Raw genomic sequence first — 26429 nt, 5'->3', positions numbered from 1 at the left:
GTATAAATTTTAATGAACATAATGAATCATTAATAGCGATGCGTACCGGCGATAATGATGACAGATAATGGCGATAATAACGTGACGATGTAGCGATCGGAGGTTGACCGCGGACGATTGTAATCTACGTGTCGCTGGAGAGTGCTGAAGTCCCTGCGGTACTTTCGGCATAACTTCGGCGTTAACATCGCGCCGTTGCCCGTTGCGTAACGCGACGATAAGGTGTTCGACGGATAATCCGCAGAAGACTTAATTAATCGAGACGTCGAAGATCAGTCTGTCGCGAACGGCGGGACACGCGCCGGGCAGGGCAGTTTAATTAAAACTCTGTCAACGTACATCGAGCACGACAATAGATTTAATGCCGCTTCTCGACAGTAAGAAAAAAGGGAACGATGGGAGACGGCAGGCGAAATAAAGCGCGCTGGCGCGCACATTGAAACGCGCTTGTTCGAGTAGTGATGGGAACGACGTGGGTGAGGCGGAAAGATCGCTGAATAAATCCTACGCGTGTGTAATTTCTTTTTCACGAGATATACTCGCGATGCGAAACCATGTTAAGGCTCTCTCTCTCTCTCTCTCTCTCTCTTTTTCTTCTCCTCTCTCTCTCTCTCTCTCTCTCTCTCTCTCTCTCTCTCTCCCAGATATTCCAATCGGCGGAAATTAATTTCGTCAGCGATGTCTTCTTATTGGCGAAAATGAATCTCCGTTGATCGCATAGTTACTATTTATAATTTTGGCCGGTGAGAAAAGTTGCAACGCGAATGCGAATACCTTGCTTTCGAGTGGTCGGAAGCACAACTTGTATATAATATCAGGGAAGAATTTAATCCACGGTGAAATGACGGCAATAAAATCGACGAGCGGGCAAAAGCCTTGAGCGGAGAATTCGGGCCGATATTTTTGGCGAAAGTAATTTTCCGTCGGTGTACGCGTTTTTCACGTGGCTGGTGTCTCTCGTGAAATTCGTTATACGTTTCGTATCGTCGCTATACCCATCCCTTTAGCCGCCAATTCTTCCCGTCCTTCCTCCCCGCTCGTAGATTACGCTCGTCGAAACTATTTTTCTCTTCAATAGGATGAGATTATCGATTGCTTGTAGCAAAAGCGCTGCGTAATCCTTCCGGGAACGGGAAAAAGGCTCGCAAACAGCACGAGATTCGACGCGTTAATGGCTGGGAGAGGGTCAAAAAAGGGTGAGTAGCGAGAAGGAGGGAGAGAGAGAGAGAGAGAGAGAGAGAGAGAGAGAGAGAGAGAGAGCGACGAAAACAGGAGGAAAATTAACGCGACTCGCGCGCGCGTTCGTGAAGAAAAAAAAGGAGAGAACGAGATTGAAATTGCAATTTCTGGGCACGCGGAGAAAAGAACTGGCTGGAGCGGACGAGCGAAGACGAGAGAAATCGGCGGACGTGATTTGATCACTTAGAAATCGATCGTGTTTCTGTGCGGACTCTGATATTGAATTTCGCGGTAAATTCAATTCTTCGGGAATTTTTAAATAGAAATTCCCGCGTGATAAAGACCGTATACATGATTGATCGGTGAAAAAAAAAAAAAGAGAGAAAAAACTAACTAACGGATAGAGGCGAGATAGAGAAATTAAAGACAAGGAAATGAAATTGGAAAAATCGCGAATAAAATCGGAAAAAGAGAGGAGGAGGAGAGAGGACGAGAGTCCGTCAGCGCCGAACGTGGATTAATTCGCCTAAATTCCTCCGTTTGGCAGAATAAGCCTCTATTCTTGAACAATCTCGCGACCATCGCGCACCTCGCTTTTCGGAGCCTCGCTTTCGGCACAAAACCAATTCCGAACCGGCTTCCCCGACAGATGGATAAACGCTTATCGCTAATTCCTCGGTGTTCGGATTTGGACGAGCGTTTGTAGACGAGGGCGACGACGAGTCTCGGTCGCGCTCAATAAAACACATCGTGTTAATCCGCCGATAGAATTTCGTCAGACATTCTCTGTAACTCTGCAACTCACCGATCGAATTTCCACTCGCTAATCCGATCGATTACGCGCGATTAAATTAGCGGTGCGTTATCAGCCTCGACGGCGACGGCGGCGACGCGTGCTCCGGGTTTCCGGGTGTCAAAGTTTATGGGATTTAAACGCACGGCCGTTAATCGCGAAATATTATCGCGTGCGGTCACCGTGTATTCTCGCGCGTGAATAATTGCCGGCCACAGACACACTAATTCGTCACGCGACACGTCCTACGATCAATTTACTTTCGCGACCGAGAATCGCACGTGCCTCCCACATGACGTGGTCTTTCCCCCCGATCGACCGCTCGATGGAGTGCTCCTTCTTTTCTATTTGTCGTCGTCCTTACGTTCTTCTTTCGAATGATTTACGATATCGTCGATATATCATACGCGTCTTTTCTCTGCCGCCTCTCTCCTTTATTTTTTTTTCTTTCTTTTATTGAATATTTCACCGATATTTCCAGCCAAGTATATTTCATACTTGGCTGGAAATATCGTGTATATTTGTGACTTTCTCGAGGATTCTGGCACGAATATGCGGACGTTTAGACGCGTCCAATTTCTCCTTTTCACTTCAAACATTGTCGGTCGAAGATATGACGAATATTACTGCGAATAAATATTCAACATATGCAAGGTCTCGTTGCCCGACTGACGGATGTTGAACATTGATCGACTTAATGATAGGACAATTTTCCTGAGATTTTGATGAATCCATCTCTGAAGAGCGTAATGTGTAAATTTCGTTTCCGATAATTTCGTTTCGCATAACGGCTATGCGCGATCGATCGAAAAAATGACATAGGCAGATGAGAAAGTAAAGGAGAAGAAAGTGGCAAGAGTAAAATTACATGTTGTACACACGTTATCACATTACGTGCGCGCTCAGAGCGCTTTCGCGACAAGCCGTACGTCACCCGACGGATCGTCGTATCTATTTTGATCCATCATCGCGCAATTATTCGCGTTCGACGTCGACGTCGAGATGTGCAGCTCGACCACATCCATTCGCGAGAGATGCGAGAGTTGTCAGGAACGCGTACAAAAATATCTGTGTGTAGAATCCTCCCCCCTCCCTCTCCTTCACCGTCGAATGCACGCGTCGATCCCACGATGGCCGTCGAGCGCCGCCGTCGAGTCGTGGTTGTGAATGTTCCGGAAAATGCGAGTCGATAAACGCTGCTACTCGATAGAAAAATTATATCGATGAGCCAAACAGACAAGAAAGAGCGGGAAAGAGAGTGACGGAATGTATGCGCTAAAATTGGATGCGAATCGAGTCCGATTCGAGCACACCCCGATCGTGAGCCTCGTTGGCGCGCAAATAACGCGCAATTTTCTAAGTAAAAACACCGCCTCGCTCGCTCGCACCGTATCGGGCAATAATTGCGACAATTGCGCCGCGGCAATTGCCCGTTAATTGCGGCGAACTGATCTGATCTGATGGAGGGGGAAGGGAGCGCACATGCAACGCGACGATACTGCGATAAGCGGCACGGCGAGGAACGGCGCGTGAAGTACCCGTCGTTATCGCAACAAATTGTCACACGCATATCGGCCGCCGTTTATCGCCAATTGTTAAGACGAGTCACCTTTGTTATTATTATTCCATCACCGCATCATCGCTCTGTCCGATCGAGGTGATCGCGGGCCTCTCGTTCGTCGCGAGCGGCATTTTCCACCGGCGAATCGTTACCCACGATCGAGCGACGAGCTCGCTGAAATAAACGGGCGCGAGCGGCGTGCGGCTTCGTTTAATTTATTTCGATAACGAAATACCGTTGGTGAATCGGTGAAGGTATCACCGCCTTTGTAAATTTTTCGCGGGTGCGTGCATATTAACGGTGCGCGCTCAGCCTCCCACCGGAGGAGGAGGCACTTTGCGGAATAATAAATAATAATATCGTTGTTTTAATGGACATATATATATATATATATATACCGATCTCTCTCCGCGCGTGTGACGATTTCAATATTTTTCTTTGATGTTTCAACACGCGCTCTCTCTCTCTCTCTCTCTCCCCCTCTCCTCTCCAGGCGATAGAATGAATCTCTTTACGCCCCGCGCGTCGTTTCGTTTTTCCCCTCGACCGACCAACTGCACGATCGATTAGCGTGAGAGAGTTCGCGGGGGCCGGCGAACAGAGAGACTCGACGTATGCCCATCAATTAGGATAGTTTTAATCAACTTAACGGCCCGGAATTTATAGAGCGATTCGTAGAAACGGCTCGATGACACGCGGTCGCTCTAATCGAATAAATCGCCCGCCGTAATACCTGGAACGGATAACTCATGAAGAAGCACACAGCCCGATCACCTCGAGCCGCGATCATTCCGAATCGCGTGTATTATTTCAACGATCTCGGTATTTCAACGATGTTCGGTATTTTTCTTTCTTTTCTTTCCGGTTTTTTTCTTTGTCTTTTTAATCCGTCGCGAGACGTGTGAAACTCAGACGATCAATTTGCGGCCGCGAGTTCGTCGAAAATTCGACTATCGAGCGGGATGTTAAACGCGGTTATTCGATTTCGTCGTACTGAAATAGCAGAATCGTAAGTGCCTACCTCCGTTAAGCGGGACAAATAAAGCTGCGGAATCGAACGGTTAAGTTTGACGTTAAACTCGCGGTCAAAATACAAGCCGCAGTTTCGAAACATAAACGCGCTTTCCCGATATTCTGGCTGAAATATAATGTTACGTGTAAAACGCGAGAGACGTGTAACGCGCTGGCTTTGAAAATATTAATCGGTAAAAAAGATAATATCAGGATGTTTATGATACAGAATGAGATACGTGCCGTACCTTGAAATTTAATTTTGCGACGTTAAAAGCGTCTTGCTGACCTGATCTGTTTGAAGTTAAATCACATGTAAGGAAGGAGAAAAGGACAAGGAGAGTAATATCAAGCCGATAAATAAAACAGCTGAAATAATATGAAAAAATTAAAAAATAATAAATATCAAAATAATATTTGCGACATTATACACGTGTTATTTCGCAACGCACGGGAAGCAAGGACGACGCAGCTTGGGGAGTCGAGTGGCCGTGCCCGACGTTAAACATGTTTTCCCGCTTCTCCATTTCGCGCAATAAAAATACAAAAGAAACAACGCTGTAACGCTGCAAATATTAAAACGGATAAAAAGAAAGGTAGCGGGATGTTGCGACATAGAATATTATGTGTCATCTTGCGATACGGAAGCACAGCCTGGAGAGTCGGTGCCAAGCGCGTCAGCTGAATGTACGGGCCACGTTTTCAGGAGGACTTGACGACGAACGAACAAAACGCTCACCGTGTACACACACGGTATCCGGGAGCCGTGGCATTTCGAACCTCTCAGTTACAGCAGACGGAACCGAGGGTCGCGCAGCTTTACCGCTCCGCTCGATACTATCGACTGTGCCACGCCGTGGGTATCGCGGCCACGATTTATTTGGCCGCGCTGTTAAATTGCGAGAGACGGAGAAAGCGCGGCGCGCCGGCTCTCGCGATGTACAAACTGCACGATTCTCATAAATGTCATTGCGAAGCCATAAACGTCACGCGCGTTCACGAGAGAGTACCCTCCGCCTCTTCCTCCTCCTCTTTCTCCTCCTCTTCTTCCTCTTGCCCCTCGCCCTGCTCGATCCGCTAAATATCAACGAACGAGCGAACGCTGTTCTGAAAATCGAACGAGCGGAAGCGAGGGAGCTTGTGAATTTCGAGTTCGCGATTTATCTCGCGAAGAGAGGAAGAGAGAAGGGGAAGCGGGAGGGAGGGGAAGCAAAAAATTAGACATATTACGCGATAAATAAAATTTTTGTTGATAACACGAGGCTGCGACAGAGCCGGGATCTGACGGATCAGAGTGGTATTGATAAAATTACAATTACAATTACAATTACGATGAATAAAATTAATGGATAAAATTAATGATTATATAAAATTGACGGTACAAAAAGGCTTTGATACCGCATCTCTGTGCGCGGATAAGAGGCGACCGACCGAAGGCAAAGCGAAATTGCAATTACAAAAAGACTGAAATTTATAAGGCGCACTAATTAATTTTGATATCGACACACACACACACACACACACACACACACACACATACACCAACACACACACATATTTGTACACTGTCAGTACAAGTTTTCGACAGTCCTCGACCTTTTATTTTATTTTATTTCCCCTCTTTTCCTCTTTTTTTTTTATTTTTTTTTTTCACAACGAGTGCCTCTCCACTCGAATCGGCGATGTTAACAGATCGATGTGCCAAAATAACGTCCGACATAGTTTTCAATTTCTACAATTGAACAGAGGGACGTACAGAGCGACGGAGGGGAGGGGAGTGATCGAGGGCGACGCGGGAGCACTCCCGCGCCTCGTCGTGATTTACACGTTCTCCGGCGGCGCGGACGATATTTTTCGCGTCGCGTCGCACTGCGCCGTCGTCGTTTCGAGAGGCCCGGAAATTTATTAAAACAGGGGGATATCATTCTGCGCCGTTCTTCGTCACGCGCGCCACGGCTCGCGCATTTGCATACTTCGACCCGATCGTTTTAATTATTCGGCACGATGCCGTGCGCGCGCGCGTGCGTTGCGACACGCCGCGAGGTGAAGCGTCGTGACGCCCGTAATAAAAGCCGGATAAAAAATGCACGCGACCGACCGTGTTCGCTTTTTGGCCGATATTGCACTGGTATCTTCTCTCTGGCTCTCTTCCTCTCTCTCTCTCTCTCTCTCTCCCTCTCTCTCCCCCTCCCTTTTTGTTCCTTCCTCTCTTCCTCGTTTAACGCTTTAGAAGCAGTTCGTTTTTTTCTCGAAAGAGAAATTACGGGATGGTGAACAGCGCGTTTCAGTCCGCCGGCGAAATAAGATCGCAGTTTCGTCTATTTTTTATAATCGCGATACAATTTCCCGCAGTTCTGAACGCGCGAGAGAAGTCTTCTCCGTTCGCGTGGACGTAGGGCGCGCACGTTTCCCTCTGTTCATTCATGTTGCCGTAAAAATCCCGTCCGCCGTTTTATTCCTCTATTTTTATATCGCTTCGGGGGGGATGACAGAGATGGGGGAAACAAGGGGAGAGAAAGGGCACAAAACCGTGCTTTAATTCAACATTTTCACGCTCTCGGAGAGAAACGCGGAATTACACCTCGGCATCACCGAGATATTTACCTTACCATGAACAATATCCAATGATAATCCGGCTGTACAATCCAATAATTATTCCAGCTAAACGCTTATCGCTCCGAACGAAATCTGTTATATTGCTTGTTAATTGGAGTGTAATGCTATATCTCTCGCACTTTCTCTCGCTCTCCCTCTTTCTTTCTCTCTCTCTTTCTCTCTCTCTCTCTCTCTCTCTCTGTCTCGCTCGTGCACCAAACGTCGAAAATTTATTTGTTTGCTGCGCCCGCGTTATTCGCGCGCGCCACGGACAAGGAGAGGGAACGAGCGGGCACGAAAGGGCCGAACAAACGAACGAACGAACGAACGAACGAACGAAATTATGCGGCCGGAATTAATTGCGCGCGGATAAGTCGCCCGTTGGCGGCGCGAGCGCGCGCGGTCGCTCGTAATTAAATTAGCATGGCGAAATGTTCCGTGCGTTAAATGATTGTGTAACGGAACGCGGGACTTTTTCGCAAGCCGCCGCGGCGGAAGCGCCGCGAATGAAACGCGAGGGTCCTTTTTCTCTCTCGCTTCCTTGCGTTCCTTCCTTTTTCTATTTCTGCGGCTCGCCCGGCACCGCAAAAACGAGCAACACGTCGCGAAATACAAGTACACACGTTGGTGAGCGAGCGAGCGACGAGCGGGCACGTTTCAGCGAACATCATCGGCTCGCGAATGTGCGACCGCAACGAACAAAGTACGATAAATATGCAACCGTGCGTTTTTTTTTTTTTTTTTTTTTTTTTTTCAAGCGCCGCGTAATATCCGAGCGAGGAGCGACAGAGCGACGAAAACTGCGCCGAAATTTCTCCCGCGATTCCGTGGGAGTTCTATGCGACACACCGGCCGAGTTCTACACGGCATTTTCTAGTTCGTTTATCTTTTGTCTCGTAGGAATAATTTGACTTGTTGATCAGGGAGGATCCAGGAAGGCACTCCCGAAGGGATTCTCGCGTCGTTGTAAATTCTGAAAAAAGTTGATCATAATTAAAAAGTTTGTGATTAACGAGAATCAAGCGTACGGTCGAGACAGATGAAAATGTGTCGCCGAGTATTCTTAATAATAAGAACTAAACTAGTTATACGAATACCTTCAGCTTTCTGCCAAAATGCCAGCGATTCTGTGAATCTTGGAAGAATTAAAAGCGACTTTTAATTCTTCCGAGACTGCGTTGCAGCGTGTGTATACAGTTTTAATGGACGAAAGCGCGCGTTTGTTTTGCAGAGAGGACAATCAGATAATCGGTTCCTACTTGGAGATCCAGAACGTACTTTTCGCCGATTACGGAGAGTACAAGTGCATAATCAGCAACAGCATCGACGAGGATATCATATTGACGGCTCACGTGTATGAACAAGGTCAGTGTAAGTTTATAAAATTTTCAGCTTCACGCTCGCTGCCGTGAATATATCCGCTCTGAGCGCTAAAAATTTTACGCGAATAAATAACACCGACGCCTCCAACCGAAAATCTCGCGTTTCGACAACGTTGATTCGATCTTTTCTAGTCACCCTGTACATGTATGCTTGTACGTACAATTGTTAATTCAGCGCACTTAATTTCATATTTTATTCTTTGTCGTAGGTTTTTTCTCTTTTCTTCTGCCTGTTTTCCTTCTTTATATGTTTATTTTATTTTAATCTAATGCCGAAAATCAAAGTCTTTATCGGAATTAAATATGGAATACGGACGGCAGGTGAAATAATCTCACGCGTTGTTTACAACAGCCAGGCTCCGGTTATTGTTAATTACGGAAAATACATCCAATTAACCCCGATGCATTATTCGCGCGAAAACAATCTAGCGACGAATTCATTTTAATAATAGCCGGAAATGTCCGGAAAATATCTACGGTTGGCGTGTCCGCGCACCGCCGTTGCGCGCGATTTACTTTTATCGATTTTAATTATTATACGCGACGTATCGTCGGAAATTGATACAAATTAGTTTCGGACAAATTGGCGCGGAACGGCATCGGCATCGATAAAATTTCATTTTTAAATCGAACACAAATTTAATTTATCGCCAAATTTAATAACACGAACGCGCGATGTTTACGTCGTAATTCCCCACTCGACGTCGATGCACTTTAGAAAAAAGAAATCCAAAAAAAGGGTTGCAATCGCCCTTCATCTTTACGCGTGAGAGAAATTTCCGTCTTTTAACGAATTTGAAATATTTCCCGGGTTGGATAATTTCATTGGGTTTCACTCAGTCTTTTATGCTTTTTTTGTCATATTTCTACCACTAAATCTCGACAAAATTGTCGCGAATAGCAGAAAAAAAATATTTCAATAAATTTCCGAAGAAGGAGGAAAAATAGTTTTTCAATGATCGTATATGTAAATTAATTTAACTAATTAAATGTTACTATTAATAATGTCGCTATTATTGTTACTTTTAATCGTATTAACACTCGTATTAACACCCAATATGACAGAGAAGCTGCAAAATTTCAAGGTATTTCCTCTCGACTGTTACAGAGCCGCAATTCGTATTGCACCTCCCGAACGGTTCGGAACGGAAGACGCTGCTGCTGGCGGTGCTGGTTGTCGTGCTGCTGGTATCGGTCGTCGCGTTTTATACACGCTGCTGGCTGCCGCTCGCGCTACTTTACAGAGACAAGTTCGGTCGTCTCGAGGAAAACGGTGAGTGCATAAGTTTCGAACAACCCGGTCGGGATTGGCGGTCGATTGATTGCCGGCAGTCCGGCAAATTGCGCGATCTCTGGGATCTTTGATTTACTTCACTTTGATTTACTTTGGAAATTTGTATTTTCCGGAGGACCGGGAAGTCCGGGGAGAAAAACTCTCCTTCGGACTTCCCTCGGTAGGTCTGGAAGCTGCCGAGAACCGAGGATCGGTGTTTAATTTCCTAGGATAAAGAATTCAGCTCGTTCAATCGCTCGGAATTTGCGTTAGGACTCTGTAATCCTCAAAAACGTCGCAAAGTCACGCACGTTGATCGATTCTCACAACGATACGCGAATACAATGCGACGCGAATTAAACCCCTCCTTCCTCGTCGCTCTTGTATGCACTTAAAACTCTCATGATCTTGAAATTCGCAAGACACAAGAATCCCATTACGGAGCGAGCTGGCGCACCGCCGTGAGACGGGAAAAAATTCGCGAGGCCGAAAAATTCCGGAATTCCAAAAAAATTCCATGACATCGCAGGAACGACGAAGGGCGAAGAGCAAGGAAGAGAGAGAGAGAGGGGGGGAGGCAGAAGGGAGGGAATTTAATTTTCTAGGCTCGCGACTCAATTTTCTTCCGTCGCGAACTTCGCCAATTTGGCGGCACCGGAAACGCCGTCGGAGGGAATCTCATTGCCACCGTGACGAGTATACGGCGTGACGTAAAACTCAAAGTCGCGCGGATCCAACAGGATTCTCTCTAATCCCGCGACTAAGGTGATCCCGATGGGAGACCGAAGATCCTACCCTCTCTCCTTGTCTCCGCCGTTATTCGCTCCTCGCTGGTGTCGCCAAGCAGCCGGCAAAGAAAGACGCCTCCTTCTTCCTTGTTCTCATTTTTTTTCTTTTGCAGCGACAAATTCACCGCGACGACGTGAGACGACGGGTCAGCGTGAGGGGGGAGGGGGGAGGTCGCCGGCAATTATCAGCGACGTTTTTTCGCCCACTTAATTACGACTCTTAATTACCGTAGAGAGTACCTGCGACTCCGTTCCGCCAGCATGGAAATTAAAGTGGCTGTTCCTTGATCCTTTTTCTCCGCCCTCTTGCGCCGTCGATTGCGCCTTAATCCTTCCGACTTTCTTTCCTGCAGTCTCACCTACCTCCTCCGCCACCTTCATCCCCCGATTTATCTAAATAATGCTGATAGAGAGAAGAAAGGGTTGGTCGAGTCCTTCTGGTAATCCTTTCTTGGATGCTTGCGTTTCAAGATCCTGCAAGGTCCTTTCTCTTTCCTCCTGTCAACTGCACTATCTGGCATCTTATGTATTACAAATTGAAAAAAACGAATTTTCTCCACGGAGTTAGTCGCTTGCGTTACAGAGAAAAGGACCCTGCAGTAATTTCGCAAGAAAAAGAGAGAAATACCGTGCAATAGTTCCTCTTTTATTTTAAATTTCTAGTTGTAAAATACCAATGAGTATTTTACTTCGGGCGACGAACATTACTCAGGATGTGTGTATGTGCATATATATGTGTGATTAATTTATCCTAATTCAGAATATAATTTGGAATATATTTATGTCTTGTTTTCTCCCCAAAATAGGAATTAAGTAATAATTTAAAGGGAATTAAAAATTTGAAAGGGTTAAATTAAATATCTAAGTACTATTTTCTAAGCAGGCGAGAAATTTATTACGAAACAACGAGATAACTTGTAAAAGTAAATTTTTGTTACATAGATAAATATGCATTGGAATATAGAAAGGACCAATCTGTCGTGGCGCGTCAAATGCCGATAGAAATGCTCAATTCGTAATCCACCGTACAGATACAAACCCCTCATTGAAGATGCAGGCAGCGATTTTTGCGGAGCAGTTCGAAATGTTCTTGCATCGCTGAATAACGACTTCGTGGCAATCTTCCACACGAACGTGTCGTAATTCTCTTTGTAGTCTCGGTGAAAAACCGTCCGAACACCGCTCGAGAATAGTTCGTCACTAAACTGGATACCGGAGATAATATCTTGGGGAAAAGACCCTCCAAAAAAAATACCGATTCACCCGAACGCAGGTCAAAAAACGAGGGCGCGCCGGAAATACAATACGGGGAGCTAATGACCGCTGTGCACCGGTCACGTTATAAGCTGTCTTGGATAACTCTCGCCTTAAATTTCTACTCGGGAATAAATTCCACATCATTTTTTAGACGTTAGACTATCGAACGGCTTAGGGGAGAGAAAAACGGGCTTTCCGATTTTTTCGCACCGACAAAATTCGGCATAACCTCTCAAAGAGACTTCCCGAATTTTTCCGAGAAGGACCTCCTCCCGCAGGAAGATAGAAGATTTTTCGAAAATTGAGATTTAACAACGAGGCTTTCAAACAGGAACGTAATTTCGCAGAGAGAAACGTAGAAAAAATTTAAAGGGTTTTAGAGACTAGAAATTATAAGAGAAAAAGAGAGATATTGATAAAGCCCCGCATAACGCGCGGAGAGCTTCGCTGGCAAGTGTTGCATTCAGTTTCACTGCAATTAGAATTCAGCCGAATTTTAATTCCTCTAAAAGCAGCGAGGTAGGGAAGAAAAGCGGGAGGAAAATTTTTGTACGTACAAAAGACGGGACAGCGTCGTTTTATTGCCGCCGGACGAGTTTCTGCGGAGGAAGAGTTTGCGTAAATAGGAACCTCGATTTAGTTGGAGCTTAATGAGCTGCGTTCTTTTCCTTTTCTTTCCTTTTCTTTCCTCTTCCCCGCTTTCTCCCCCCCCCTCTCTCTCTCTCTCTCTCTCTCTCTCTCTCTCTCACACACACACTTTCTCGTTTTTTCTTCTTTCGTTCACCGCCGATCGCACTTTAATTCTTCCCGCTCTCGCAATTTACTTAAGTAACGCTAATTCCTGCCGGGCGCAGGAACTTTCAAAGGATTTTACGCGGACTCCACCTCGATGCCGCCGCTTCCCAGGTGCTTCAATATTTCAGACATACTGTAATATGAATGGTGAAACGACGTAACTCGTTACATCGAAACTCCCTCTCCCTCTCTGTTTCTCGCTCGTTTGCTCTCTTCTTGCGTATTACGACACTCAGCAGTTAAAACGAGACTATTGCCGACCTTTAATCGCGCTCTATGCGTTAAAAGTGATGGAAGGAGATAGATAAGACACGGAGTAGAACGAGCGCAATTTGCGTGGTGAAAAGGAGATGGCGATGGAGGAAGGAAGAAGAGGGTGTTTCGTCGGTTTCCCGCGCGCGCGCGCGCGGTTTGGCGTCCGCAGCAGAATCGCTCGACGCAACAAAGGCTCGTAACTTAGGCGAATTGGAATCGTCCCCCGCCTCTGTCAAAATCGCCTCCCTCAGAATAGCGTTTCTTTCTTCGAACCTCGGGAATCCAGTTTCGGCGCAGTTGGATTTCCCTTTCTCTCTCTCTCTCTCTCGTCTCTTTATTCCCCCGTGATTTTTGAAACGCGTCCCGAAGATCATATATCCCTGCGACGTAGGGGGAGAATACGTATTCATTCTGAGATCGTATTTCCCACTTGGACCTCCCCCTTCTTCGGACTTTGCGACTTTTAATCCCTCGTGCCGCGCGCTCTCAGTTGCAGGTGCTGCTAAGGAACCTTGATTGAGCGTTTCGATTATTTCTTCTTAGAAGGTTACATAACCTCAAGACACGCAGACACGGGTGCGAATAATTACGAGTACAGAAGGTTGACAAAACCCCCTTCCGCCGCCGATAGACACCCCACCGAAACGCCGTTCCTTGCTGGCGTCTGCGCGACAGACGGTCGTCGTTGCGACTGACAAGCTCTTCTTCGCGGGCCTCTCGAAGGGTCTCTTCGGGAGACCCTACCTCTTGTCTCGCTTGCGGAAGCCCAGCTTTTGCCTTGCAAACGTCGCGCTCGATTTCTCTCTCCCTGCCTCTCACGACGAGCAGAGAGTGTCCCACGACGTCGCCGTCTTATACGGCGGCCTGGGAGAAAATTGCGACGATTACTGGCGGATTCCTGGAACGCGCGAGACATCCCTCTCTTTCTCTTTCTCTCTCTCTCTCTCTCTCTCTCTCTCTCTCTCTCTCTCTCACGCGCGCTTCACCATTAGGCAGGGGCCCGGTCGCGAAAGCGAGGCGAACGACGAGGGGCCTGCCGGTCGGTTCATTTTCTCCGGCGTCGGCGAGATCCTCGACGTGACGGTATCATTTCTGGCCGGAGCGCGGCTTCGGCCGCGGCTAATGATATCTCGTTGCATGGCTAATGCTACGCAAATTGCGGCCCTGGATAATTGGGGCCCGACGACGACTACGACGACTCGACGACGATGACTGCTCGACGTTCTCTTCTTCGACTCCCCTTGCTTGTCTCGAGTCAAACGTGCGAGACGGGACTGCCGGCCGTTGGGGGACGGGAGCGGGGGGGGGGGAGCGTTGCAGTCGGGTTCCCGCCGAGCGACTCGCTTTCCCGGAGTAATCCCGACTCGTCACACGGTTCAATGGGGTGAGTCTTGAGAGTCATTCTGGTAGCCGCGACGTACGCCGGTCGTCCGTGTTTGTAATTGCGATGCAGGCGTCCGAGGCGTTCGATGCTTCCAAGTTCGTCCTCGGACACGGAGCGATGTTTCGCGAGTCGTGTTCGATAATCGATCCTCGCGGAGGGCCGAGGACCTCAGCTGCGGCGAACACACCGGCGAGCCGATGGCTCGCTCGGTCTCCGACAGCATTCTCACCTCGCTCGCTTTGGAAGTTAATAAAGCGGCGCGCTTGTTACGTCCCATTCTTCCAGCCCGCACAAAGACATTCCGTCGTTTCCTCTCTGTCTTTCATTTCCGCCTCGAATACTTCCCGTCCCTCCGTGGCGCGAGTTGCAGCGCGAGTTGAGATGCGTGTTTACGCGGAGAACTGCGGTGAAAACTCGCTCTCACGACGGAATTCTTTCAGGGGGAAATTAAAAAGGTGGAAAGTTCTCGCCGATCGAGTTAAAAGGGAGAGAAACAGAGGGGGAGGTGGGAGGGCGGATTACCGAAATTATGAAAATTTTATCCGAGAAATTAACCTCCCGACCTTTTTCGACCCGAGCATTCTGAGAATAAATACTCGCGATATTAAAGTACTGCTAATATGAGATCTTGTGACTACCGTCAGTAACGTTTTGGCCACGTTTTGACGAATAATGTGCTTACTACAAATTACCAAAATCGGTGTTACGAGAGAGGGCGCATTGCCCGTGCTTGGAATTCTTCAAGAACATTCGGATCAAATAAGACCCGAACACGGTTAACGAAGAAGGACGAAAATTTCTGCCAAAGCTACGTTCTTTTCGCGCGGAATAACTCGACAACACCGTTGCATTGCAAGTATTCCCTCCCGCCGCCCCCCCCTCTCCGTTGTGGAAATTTGCCCGATCGGACAATCTGATCTTTGCTCTTTCCCGGCTTTTCCCCCAGACGTCATACATTGTCTTTCGATATGCGTTCCGCTCGTGCGCGTGATCTGATAAATACCTCGAGATTACAGCGAAAAGGAGGAAGAAGAAAACGCGCGTCGCAAGCGGCGATCTCCTTAACCGCCGCCGATCGGCCGCGCGCGAGAGAGCGTTACGCGTCATATAAGCGCCTCCGCCGCTATTACGGCACACATTATTTATCTCTATGGGACGCTTTGCGCGCATAATGGCGGTCGCGGCGATAACGATTTAATCTATTTCTGGAGTGAACGGTTACGCCGTTTGCGCGCGCGACTACGTCGGAATAAATTTCGAGTAAACGGAAGCGATAATGCGCGAATTATTACCCATCCCCCCACTTTCGCCCTCCTCGTCGCCCTCCTTAGCGGCCCCCCCGTCCGCGAACTCCCTCTCTCGGCCGTACCGAGGCTCGCGTGTACGTGAGAAGCGCCGAATTTCCCGCTTTACGAGGGCGGTCCCCAGAAGTACCTGATCTAACAGAGAAAACACGAAAAATTTGCGAAAAAATATCTTTATTTCTCTACATAGTCTCCTTTTAGCTCAATACACTTTTCCCAGCGATGTTCAGTAGCTTCGATACCCTGTTTATAGTGGGAATCGTCGAGCTCCTCAAAATAGCCATCAAGCCACCTTGGTCCATTGTCTTGACTGTTCCTTCGTCTCAGGCGTGAAGTGATGGGCCCATGTTTCGTCCATGGTTATGAATTGGCTTTATTGCTGGCGAAACTTCGTCAAACACTCGATTGAAACATCCTCACGACGCTGCTTTTGTTGCCAATCGCGGCACCCATCTTGCGCGCAGCTTTCTCATGTCCAAATTTTCGGTCAATATGCGATGTACAGCACTTTTTGAAATGCCTACCATGTCTGCTAACTCGCGCACTTTCAGTCGACGGTCATCCAATACCATTTTGTGGATTTTCTTCACCATTTCTGGCGTGGTCACCTCATTTGGTCGATCACTGCGATGTTCGTCTTGGCAGCTCGTGTACGGCCTCGGTTAAACTCTGCCACCCAATATTTTACTGTTGTAAACGAAGGAGCAGACTCCCCCAGAGAAGAATCTAACTCCGCTTTGATATTGGTTGGACTGAGGCCCTTCAAATGAAAGTATTGTATCACATAACGATGACCAATTTTTTCCATGTTTACAAATTCACTGAGAGCGTTCACTATTGATGGCTGCCAAACAAATACTAAACAACGTAGCGTCGTCAAACTTCAAACTTAAGCTTTATAAGGTTGCTACTTTCTACCATAGTCATTCTTTTCAAACAACAACCGCTATCTATACGTCAGGTCAGGTACTTCTGGGATTAGCCTCGTATATTCGTAAAACGGCCGCGAGAAGCCCCGTCGAATTTCCCGCGGGACGTCGCGATCGCATCCCCTTTTATCGCGGGGTTAAAAAGCGGGGTTCATTTGTCCTGCCGCGTGCGCGATGAGCGTGACGGGCGAGCCTCAGGATCAATGCTCGAAGACGTCGACGTTGCATTACCGCCGAGGATGACGGAGGTGGATACAGGATTGTTCTCTCTGCAGTCGGTAGCGCCGACGCTTTTGCGTTTACATCGAGAGCAGATTGGTGGTGTTTATAAAATTTATAAAATTACAGCCAGCGAAAGTTACAGTCGCGCTGTCCCGCTCCAAGTATATTTCTTCTTGTTATCCTGACGAAAAAGTATCAGCAGCAATACGGCTGCAAGGTTGCTGTCTCATTAACGTACACATAGTGGCGATACCTGCCACAAAAACGAGTTCGTCGACTATAATTATCGTCATACACGAGTCATACCGAGCGTCTTTCTCTCTTGGTGTTGACTCGGTGTTGATTTCCGATTCATTCTTCCTCGAGCGAATCACACGCATGTTAAGGTAAATGTCGCAGTAACCGGATGTTTAATAAGCGTACACCAAGAAAAATGTATTGTTGCGCGAACCAAAATTTTGTTGTAACAACAAAATAATTTGGTTAAAATATGCCCAACAAAATTGTTTAGTTCCTGCAAACAAATATCTTGTTTGATTACGGTTTGTTCGTATAACTTAATACTTTTGTTATAGCAACCAAAAAGCTTTAACTACATGAATTTTGTTAAAAATACTATAATTTTTTCTCAGTATATAAACTCTAAATTTTAGTGCACAGACAGACAAAATAGTATCCATTGGGCATTATTTTAGTTTATGTAAAATAAGATTTCGTTATTATGTAATTTTTATGAATAAAATAATTAAAATGCTTAATTTTTATATATGAAGTGTAAGAACAAAATCATTTGATCCAAAGAGAACAAAGCAGAAAAATACATTTAGTTGAGACAACTAAATATTTTGTTATATAAAACAACATATTTGGTTGCTGTTAAAAAATGCCTCAATTAAACAGTTTTGTTAGAGATACGAAATTTTTTTTCCTAGTGTAGGTCGTCACAAAAAATACGATATATAATATTAAGAATAGTTTTGATATAAATAGTTGTCAAATATTGGAATTTTTTTTTTACAATAATTATTACTTTCATTCATTGTTAAAATAAATGGTAAATATTTTTCTTCAAAGTGGTCGGATACTGGGACATTGGGACGTTTACTTTATGTCCTGCGCGGGAAATGTGGGGGTGCGAAATTGATCGTCGTTCTTCTCGTCGTTACCATTACGTTTATTTTTATTATTTCAATCTTCTGTTTTTTTCCGTCTCTGAGGAGGCGCACTCAGAGGGGTCTTCTGGGTGGCGGTCCATTTGGTAGATGGTACAATCTCGGTGTAATCCCAACGCGAGAGGTCAGAGACGGCGTGATCGTAGAGGCTCGCCGCTGCGCTTTTTAATAACAGCGAGTTTAATAAGCGGGAGAAACGCTAACTGGCTGTTCTTCTCCATCGCCGTTTTCATAATCGTAACCGCGTACGGAGCGCGGATTCAGAACCCCGGGGCTGAAAGAGACCGTAACGGTTCTCGTTCTACTTACAAGCCTTTAAGAAGTCGTTCGCCGGTCTCGCGGGGCCTGTCGCTCCTAGACACGGAACGTCCGTTTTACGCCGAGTTTCTCGGGGAGAGCGCCTCTCGGACGCGGTTTTAAGCACCTTTCGGACAGCCGTTTCCTCGCGTCTTTTTCTTCGCGTTTATCTGCGTGTGCGCGCGCATCAATGCACGTGTTGTTTTGCATCGCAATCACGATCTCGCATGACTGTGCATTGCAGACGGGAAGGACTGCGACGCGCTGGTGTGCTACCACGAGAAGGACTCGAGCCTGGTGATCGGCAAGCTGATATACAAGCTGGAGTCCAAGCATCGGTACAAGTGCACGCCGCTGGAGCTGACCAACCTGCATCACAATTGTAAGTACCCGCGTCCCGCTAATTAGCTGCGACCCCGTTCGTCCTCCTCCTCCTCCTCCTCCTCTTCCCCCCCTTTCTCCTCCTCGCCGCCGTCATCGTGTAATTACGTAGTCTTGGCGGAGTACCACCTTGAGGGACCACCGCTCTGAATACCGAAGTACCGTTCGTCGTGCCGTACCGTGAGGAGAGAAGTCTCCTTCCGCCTTTTCTTTGACGAAGACAAAGCTATCCTCCTGTCCGCCCCTCCCCTGACCCTCCCTCCCCCACCCCACCCCGTTCTTCGTGTCGCTATTTTTAACGTCGACGCGGGAATTTAACCGACGAGATTAATCGGCGACTTGGATTTGGCGAAAGTTCACCGCGCTCCCGATAGACGAATAATGCTGCAAATTGCAGAAGAGGAAAGTGAAATTTACGATATTGTATCTTTCCGCGATGTCTGCAATGTTCCCTCGAGGAGACGTCGGGGGAAATCCGGAAAAGTGTCCTGTCCCCTCGAGGAGAATCTCTCTTCGTCCTTCGGCGGTGCGGCGACGCACCGCCGTTCTTCAGTCACGCGACGAGGCGGATCGCTGCATCGTCGGGGATCGAGCAACTTCGTACTCGCGCGAACTTTCGAATTTCCTACGAATTTACGCGTCCCCCGAACTTTTCCTCGCCTTGGCGCCGACCTGGCGAAATGTGTGCCGGGCGTGTTCAATTCGCGACACCCCGTATGTGCAATTCGGTAGCGGCGACGCGAAGATCCTTATCGTGTTATGTAAGAAGGACGACGTGAATCCGGTTAAAAAGAAAAGGGAAAAAGAAGAGGAAAAAGAAAGGGAGAGAATGTGTATGTGTGTGTGTGTGTGTATAAAAAGCGGAGAAGCACAACAAGAGGGAGAGGGAGTGGGAGGGGGGAAGGAGAGAAAAGAGGAAACAACGACGACGACGGAAGAAAAGAGAGCAAGAGGGCCAACGTAGCGAGGAGGGAGGAGGCAGGAGGATAAGAGAAGAGAAAGAAGGACTGCGAGAGCTGCGCGACGCTCTCAATGGAATCCCTATGGGGTTTATTTTGCGGCGCATCCCGCGGCGATGCGGCCCGCATGCGGCATGCAAATAAGCACCGGTGGGAGGTAAATATTCAACGACGAATGTGGGCCACGAATTGCGACAGCGGGCCGCCGCCGCCGCCGCTCCACTCGAGGCGCACGGGTCGATAAGTAATTTTACAGGGGGTTGGAGTTTATGAATCACGTATAAATAAAAGCCGCCGGCGAGCGGGGCGATTCGAGCGGACCGACAATCAGTCTCGTCGGTGGTGTCGTCGTCGTCGTCGTCGTCGTCGTCGTCGGTGTCGTCGGGCGGATTGAATCACAGCGAACGTGCGAGAACGCGCGGATCGATCTTGGTGGTCTCACGGAGACGAGACGCGACGAGGGTTGAAATTAGAGGCAGGCGCGTATAACGAGCGGGCGCGCGCGCGCCTATGTCCTATCGGATGATTTAATTAACGCGTCGTGGGCGCGCGGATTACACGGCCGAAGCTGAACGACCGTGGATTCGCACTCGCAGCTGGACGAGGGAAGCACGTGAGGAACTCGTCGACGTGCTTGGACCGCGAGGCGACGAGAGGAAGCGGATCTCGCGCGAGGGTGCGCGTTTCACGGAGCTGAAATCGAGACCGCCGCGAAAGCGCGCGCCTGTCACAATTTAAATAGAGCTTCAATTTAACTCCCGGGGAATTAAAAGTACAAATGACGGCGGAAAACCGGAGAATATTGTTTTATTTCGTCAGGGGCAACGGCACTCGAAGATACACCCCGAGAGCGTATTATTTTTATCTTATTATTTTTATTTACGGCTCCCCGTCGCCCTCTGCCTCTTTAATTTTCCGCAAGATGCGCTGCGAAAAAGTTATTTTAATCTTCGTTGTCTCGTGATGATCGATTTTTGCACGGAGATACATGCACGTGTGGCATGTCCTTTTCTTTCTCCTTTCTCCCTTTCTCGCTCTCTGCCCAGCCTCCCTCCTTTTCTCGCAGAAATTACCGTACAAGAACTACTATTTTACTATACTATACTATTTAACTACCAGAGCTACGGCGGCTGCTTTTTGGAACAGGCTTTCCCTCATCAATTAAAAGTGTAGGCACTGGAAGTGCGTTTAAGCTAGAACTCCGTAAATTTCTTCTCCGAGAGAGATTGATAGCGCAGACCTGGCTGTAATTCCCGGGGATCCCATATAAACTCTCCATGGGATACTAAACGTTACGTTGGGTGGTGCAATCTCTCATAGATATCTAACGTATAATTCTACTTTATAGGGTCTATTTATTTTTATACTTGTCGTCCAAGTCTTCGCTGTATGATTGCGTTTCTTTTCTTTTCCTTTTTATTTTACTTTTTCTACTCCGTGATCTCTCCGTAAGGCTTCCTCTTGCTGGAGGATTAACTGACTCCAGAGCGATATAATAAACGCACTTATCCCTTACCTGTTTCCCTCAAAGTTCCCTCGAAAATTGCGAAAGCACGAGTGCGACCGACGATCCTACGAAGGTCCCCGAATCATGAGGCGCGCGCGCACAATCGGATCGCATTTCGCGGAGTGCAACAGGAAACTAGACAACGATCTAAACACCGGTCGGAGAGCCTCCTTTTGTTCCGCCTCTCCAATTGTGTAGCAATACACGCGCGCGCGCGCACGCACATGCACACCGAAACCGTCGCACGGCGCAGCAATTTTTTTCGCTGCTCACGCGCCCACCGGCCATTTCGCCGGTTTGAACGCGGCCGTTTGTCGGGGCAATTTGTTCGAGCGCGCGAAAGGAAATCTCTTGGCGAAACACCCGCCGGCCGTCACGGAAGAAACCAGCGGCGCGCGGAAAGCCAATCAAGTCAGCCAGCCAGCCAGCCAGTCAGCCAGCCAGCCAGCCAGCCAGCCAGCCAGTCCAGTCCGATCTGGAGGAATCGTCATCGTCAACAAGGGATGATTCGCCGCGCTGCGGCGACGGAGTCGCGACCGGAAGTAATGGAGATATCCCAGCAGGTTCGTTGGGAAATCACGACGTACAACTTGGCAAATTGAATTAGAAAGTTGGTCGCTTTCTCGGACGGCGAGTGTCTCGTTTGTCTCCGCCGAGACGGCCGTGGTATCGAATTAGGTGCGCGCCGCGGAGCCGCCACGTGTGCAACCACGAGCTCCTCGTTTTCAGCGCCGCGAACTTGCCGAAGCATAGAGACTGAGAAAGGAGGATGTTGTGTGTGTGTGTGTGTGTGAGAAGGAGAGACCATATGAGAGTGGCATAGTCGTCGCGTCAACGGCGATGATAGATGTAACGTGGACTGATACATCGTTAATACACCGCGCGAGCTCGGTATAATCTGATGATATCAAAGTAGTGAATCTCAGGTCGCGAAGACTTCAAAGCGGCAGGAACTGCCGGCTATCGATGAGCAGCGGAGTAGATTGAATATTAATTAACAGCCTTCAAAGGTGGAACATGTTGTATGAGTCGATATTAAGGTACTCCGACAATGTCCACGACCCGTATATAAAGCGGACTATTTTCTATTCGACAAAATTAGGGCGCAGAACGGGGTGAAAGCAAAATATGAATATAATATTGGGTTGATTCAACGGTTTATTTTCTTTTTTTCTTATAAAAATTGAAATATATCGATGCGAACAAAACAGTCTCCAAGTAGAAATATTACACGGAAAACTTCACAAATTTCACTATGCTGACGTGAGTAAAATACGTATTTTAGTATGTGTTTAGTATGTGTATGTGTGTCTTAGGCTTTCAGAATCAATCCAATATAAGTAACGAGCGATTATCGATCGTCTCAACGGGAATCAAGATACAAAATCCGTAACTTAACATACAGACTGGCTCTTGTATCCAAAAAAAAAAAAAAAAAATGATGAAATCAACGCGAGGGTGAAATACGAACGATGCAGAAAGAGTGATCATCGATCGTCCGCGAGGAAGAGCTCGTCATCCGTCATCGAGCGGTGAATACTGCGATTCGCCGAGCGGACCAGTCTCACTTTACTCACCGTCGCTTACCACTTCAAAAGTGATCCGTAGCATCACGATTACTACCCGGTTTATCGTTCTATGTCGGGCTAATCACTCCAAACGTATAGAACGCATTGTGTACATGCGTCGCGCAACAAACACCGACCAACTTCATACGTTTCCTGGATTCTACGATGTGCTTTGCTCTTGAACAACAACCAACAGTAACTGCAGCTGCAGCTGCAGTAGGAGCAACAACAACAACAACAACTGCAACATTAACAAGCCAATTTACAATCCTCCGATTACCAGCCGGCTCGCTATCTTCCCCCTACATGTATGTATGTGTGCATATTTGTACCAATTGCACCGAGCGTAAAGTACATTTTATCGTTCTCCACTAACCGTACGCGCGCGAGCGTGAAATCAGACATCGCGGCTATAATATTCGCGCAACCGAATGCGAATCCGCATCGAAACGAGAGAGTATAATACTGCATACACACACCGTGTACATCTCCCTACTCACTAATTACGATATCCCGATTGCACGGCTTATGACTTTACATTCAGCGAATCGCGCGATGGCCGCAACCGAGCCCGCGGCGGCGGAAATGTGCAAAAGGGACCGGCTTTGACTGGTAAATTTCATAATGTCCGGCTACAGACGCTCAAGCGAACAAAGTTCACCCCCTTCAAAGCGTGTCACGGCCACGGTCCGCCGGATTTCCAGGCGGACGCGCCTCTCGCATGGATCTGAAGTTATTATCTGGATCAAATCTTACATCGGCCAGATCTCACTGACATGTAAACGACTGACAGAAACGAAACTTGATGAATCGTCAGCGTGAGCGTACTACGCTAGGAAAAATGTATTGTTGCGCGAACCAAAATTTGGTTGTAACACCAAAATAATTTGTTTAAAATATGCCCAACAAAACTGTTTAGTTCCTGTAAACAAATATCTTGCTTGATTACGGTTTGCTCGTATAAGGCAATACTTTTGTTATAGCAACCAAAAAGCATTAACTATATGAATTTTGTTAAAAATATTATAATTTTTTCTTAATATATAAAGTCTAAATTTTAGTGCACAAAAAGACAAAATAGTATACATTGGGCATTATTTTAGTTTATGTAAAATAATATTTCGTTATTATATAATTTTTATGGATAAAATAACTAAAATGCTTAATTTTTATATATGAAGTCTAAGAATAAAATCATTTGGTCAAGAGAACAAAGCAGAAAAATACATTTAGTTGAGACAACTAACTATTTTGTTATATAAAACAAAATATTTGGTTCCTCTTCAAAAATGTGCGTGTCAATCGAAAGTCGAAATCTCTCGAATCTCTCGAAGTATTGAAGCCTTTTTTCCGCAACGCTGATTGGTCGTCACGACGACGTTGCATTGCAGCCGGCTTCGTGCCGTTTGCGGCTGTCATTGCGGTGAATGACGGCCAAGTGACAGTTTGTACGAAAGGAGTAATAACGGGGTTATACCAGGTTAACAATTTTATAACAAAATAATAAGCTATAAAATAAAATAATGGGGATATATCAGATTAACAAGTATATAACATAAAATAATAAGCTATAATTTATTTCCTTTTCTCGGGTAATGGTAATAAATATAACGAGAGAGAGAGAGAGAGAGAGAGAGAGAGAGAGAGAGAATGTGAGAAAGAGTGAGAGTGTGAGAAATACAGAGTGAGAGAATGAGAGAAAAACAGAGGATTCACCTCGCTGGTGGCTGGTAGCAAAGCTAATGAGGCCGCGGCGCAGCGTCGCCGGCGCGAGGCGACCGACCCGAGCATTATCAATTGGAAATGTATTTTGGAATGGAGTTACACTTATTTTCTTTTTATAAGTTCTACGGGTAGAATTACGTCACGAACTCCTAGAATATTCTGGAATCTTCAAGAACTTTCTAGAATCTCCATCGTTGGCCGACGGTACAACATCGTTGACCGTTTCGGTCGCCTCGCGCCAGCGCCGCTGCCGCGCGGCTTCATTAGCTTCGCTACCAACCGCGAGGTAGCGTCGCCGTCGCACGGCTCGGTCGCCTCGCGCCGGCGCCGCTGCACCGCGGCCACATTAGCTTTGCTATCAGCCATGGGACCATCATTTTTGTACCATACCATATACCATACATGGTCGATGGGACCATCATTTTTGTACCATACCATATACCATACATGGCCGATGGACCATCATTTTTATACCATACCATATACCATACATGGTCGATGGCACCATACCATATACCATACATGGCCGATGGATCGTCATTTTTGTACCATACCATATACTATACATGGTCCATGGGACCATCATTTTTCCATACCATATACCATATATGGTCCATGGGACCATTATCATGGTAGCAAAGCTAATGAGGCCGCGGGGCAGCGGCGTCGGCGCGAGACGACCGAGCCGGTCAACGATTGTACCGTCGGCCAACGATAGAGATTCTAGAAAGTTCTTAAAGATTCCAGAATATTCTAGAAGTTCGTCACGTAATTCTACCCGTAGAATTTATAAAAAAAAAATAAGTGTAACTCCATTCCAAAATACATTTGGAAATTAGAAAACTGAACAAATACAAAATCATTGTATACAAAGAAAGAGGAAAAACATGTTTCAACATCCAGAGAGGGGGAAGGGGGAGAGGGGGTGAGTGCGAAAGAGCGAGAGGGGGGAGAGAGTGAGAGGGAGTGTGAGAGAGATTGAGTGTGTGAGAGAGAAAGAGAGGGAGGGAGAGTATGAGACAGAGGTTGTGTGAGAGAGATTGTGTGAGAGAGAGAGCAAGAGAGAGAGAGAGAGGGAGAGTGTGAGAGAGAGAGAGAGAGAGAGAGAGTATGTGAGAGAGATTGTGTGAGAGAGAGAGTGTGAGAGAAAGAGAGAGAAAGTACGAGGGAGAGTGAGAGTCAGTGTACAAGAGAGGAGAGTGTGGGAGAGAGAGAGTGTGTGAGAGGGAGAAGGAGTGTGTGAGAAAGAGAGAGAGAGAGTGTGAGAGAAGGAGATTGAAGGAGAGAGTGTGAGAGAGAGAGAGAGAGAGAGAGAGAGAGAGAGAGAGAGAGAGAGAGAGAGAGAGTGAGAGACTGAGAAAGATAGAGAGGGAAAGAGAGAGAGAGTAAGGGGGGAAGAGATAGAGCTTAAGATGGGCTGGGATAAAAATGTTGAACGTCGAAATTTTCATTGGTTATATGGTTACGCGTTACTATCCAGAAAATATGTGTCATGGAATTTCAAATTGTATGCGCCTAATACATCATATGTTAGAGTCGGAAATTATCGAACTTATATTATACTCCAGGGATTAATTTTGATTTATAATATTTATTCCGAACTAGAAGTAATATGAATAAGCTAAAATGACGCGCGCGTAGCGCGCGTTTGTAGTGTGCTAGTGCTATTAAAAAATGCCACAACTAAACAGTTTTGTTAGAGATACTAAATTCTTTTCCTAATGTAGAATTAAAAGATCTATGCTTCCCGACTGATATATTATATCGAATTATATATTAAATTATACACACTATTATATACAATATTGTATTACATTATATACCATATCGTCATATTGTATTTCATATTGTATATTTTATTATTTATATTATTTGATATTATATTATATTATTTTTATTTTATATTATATTTCATATTATATTATATTTATTTTATATTATATTATTATTTATATTATATTGTATTATAACATACTGCACTCATAAAAAATAAATATATCAAAATATAATACATTTATTTCATTTACATCCCAACATATCACCCATACGTCTATTTTGAATACCTTTTCGCTTACTATATTTTCCTGATATA

General features: G+C 46.5%; 1 protein-coding gene across 1 annotated transcript in view; it reads left to right on the top strand.

Moving 5' to 3' along the window:
• Positions 1-26429, top strand: part of LOC105182834 (single Ig IL-1-related receptor) — a 196144-nt gene that overhangs the window by 158968 nt on the left and 10747 nt on the right. The window contains exons 4-6 of the mRNA XM_025301198.1: positions 8371-8504; positions 9630-9794; positions 18442-18579. Of these exons, the coding sequence (XP_025156983.1) occupies positions 8371-8504; positions 9630-9794; positions 18442-18579 (437 nt within the window). The remainder of the gene's footprint in view (positions 1-8370; positions 8505-9629; positions 9795-18441; positions 18580-26429) is intronic.

The sequence above is a fragment of the Harpegnathos saltator genome, unplaced genomic scaffold (assembly GCF_003227715.2).
Source record: "Harpegnathos saltator strain DR-91 unplaced genomic scaffold, Hsal_v8.6 scaffold403, whole genome shotgun sequence".
In the NCBI taxonomy this organism is placed as follows: domain Eukaryota; kingdom Metazoa; phylum Arthropoda; class Insecta; order Hymenoptera; family Formicidae; genus Harpegnathos; species Harpegnathos saltator.
This window is presented reverse-complemented; position numbering and strand designations above follow the sequence as displayed.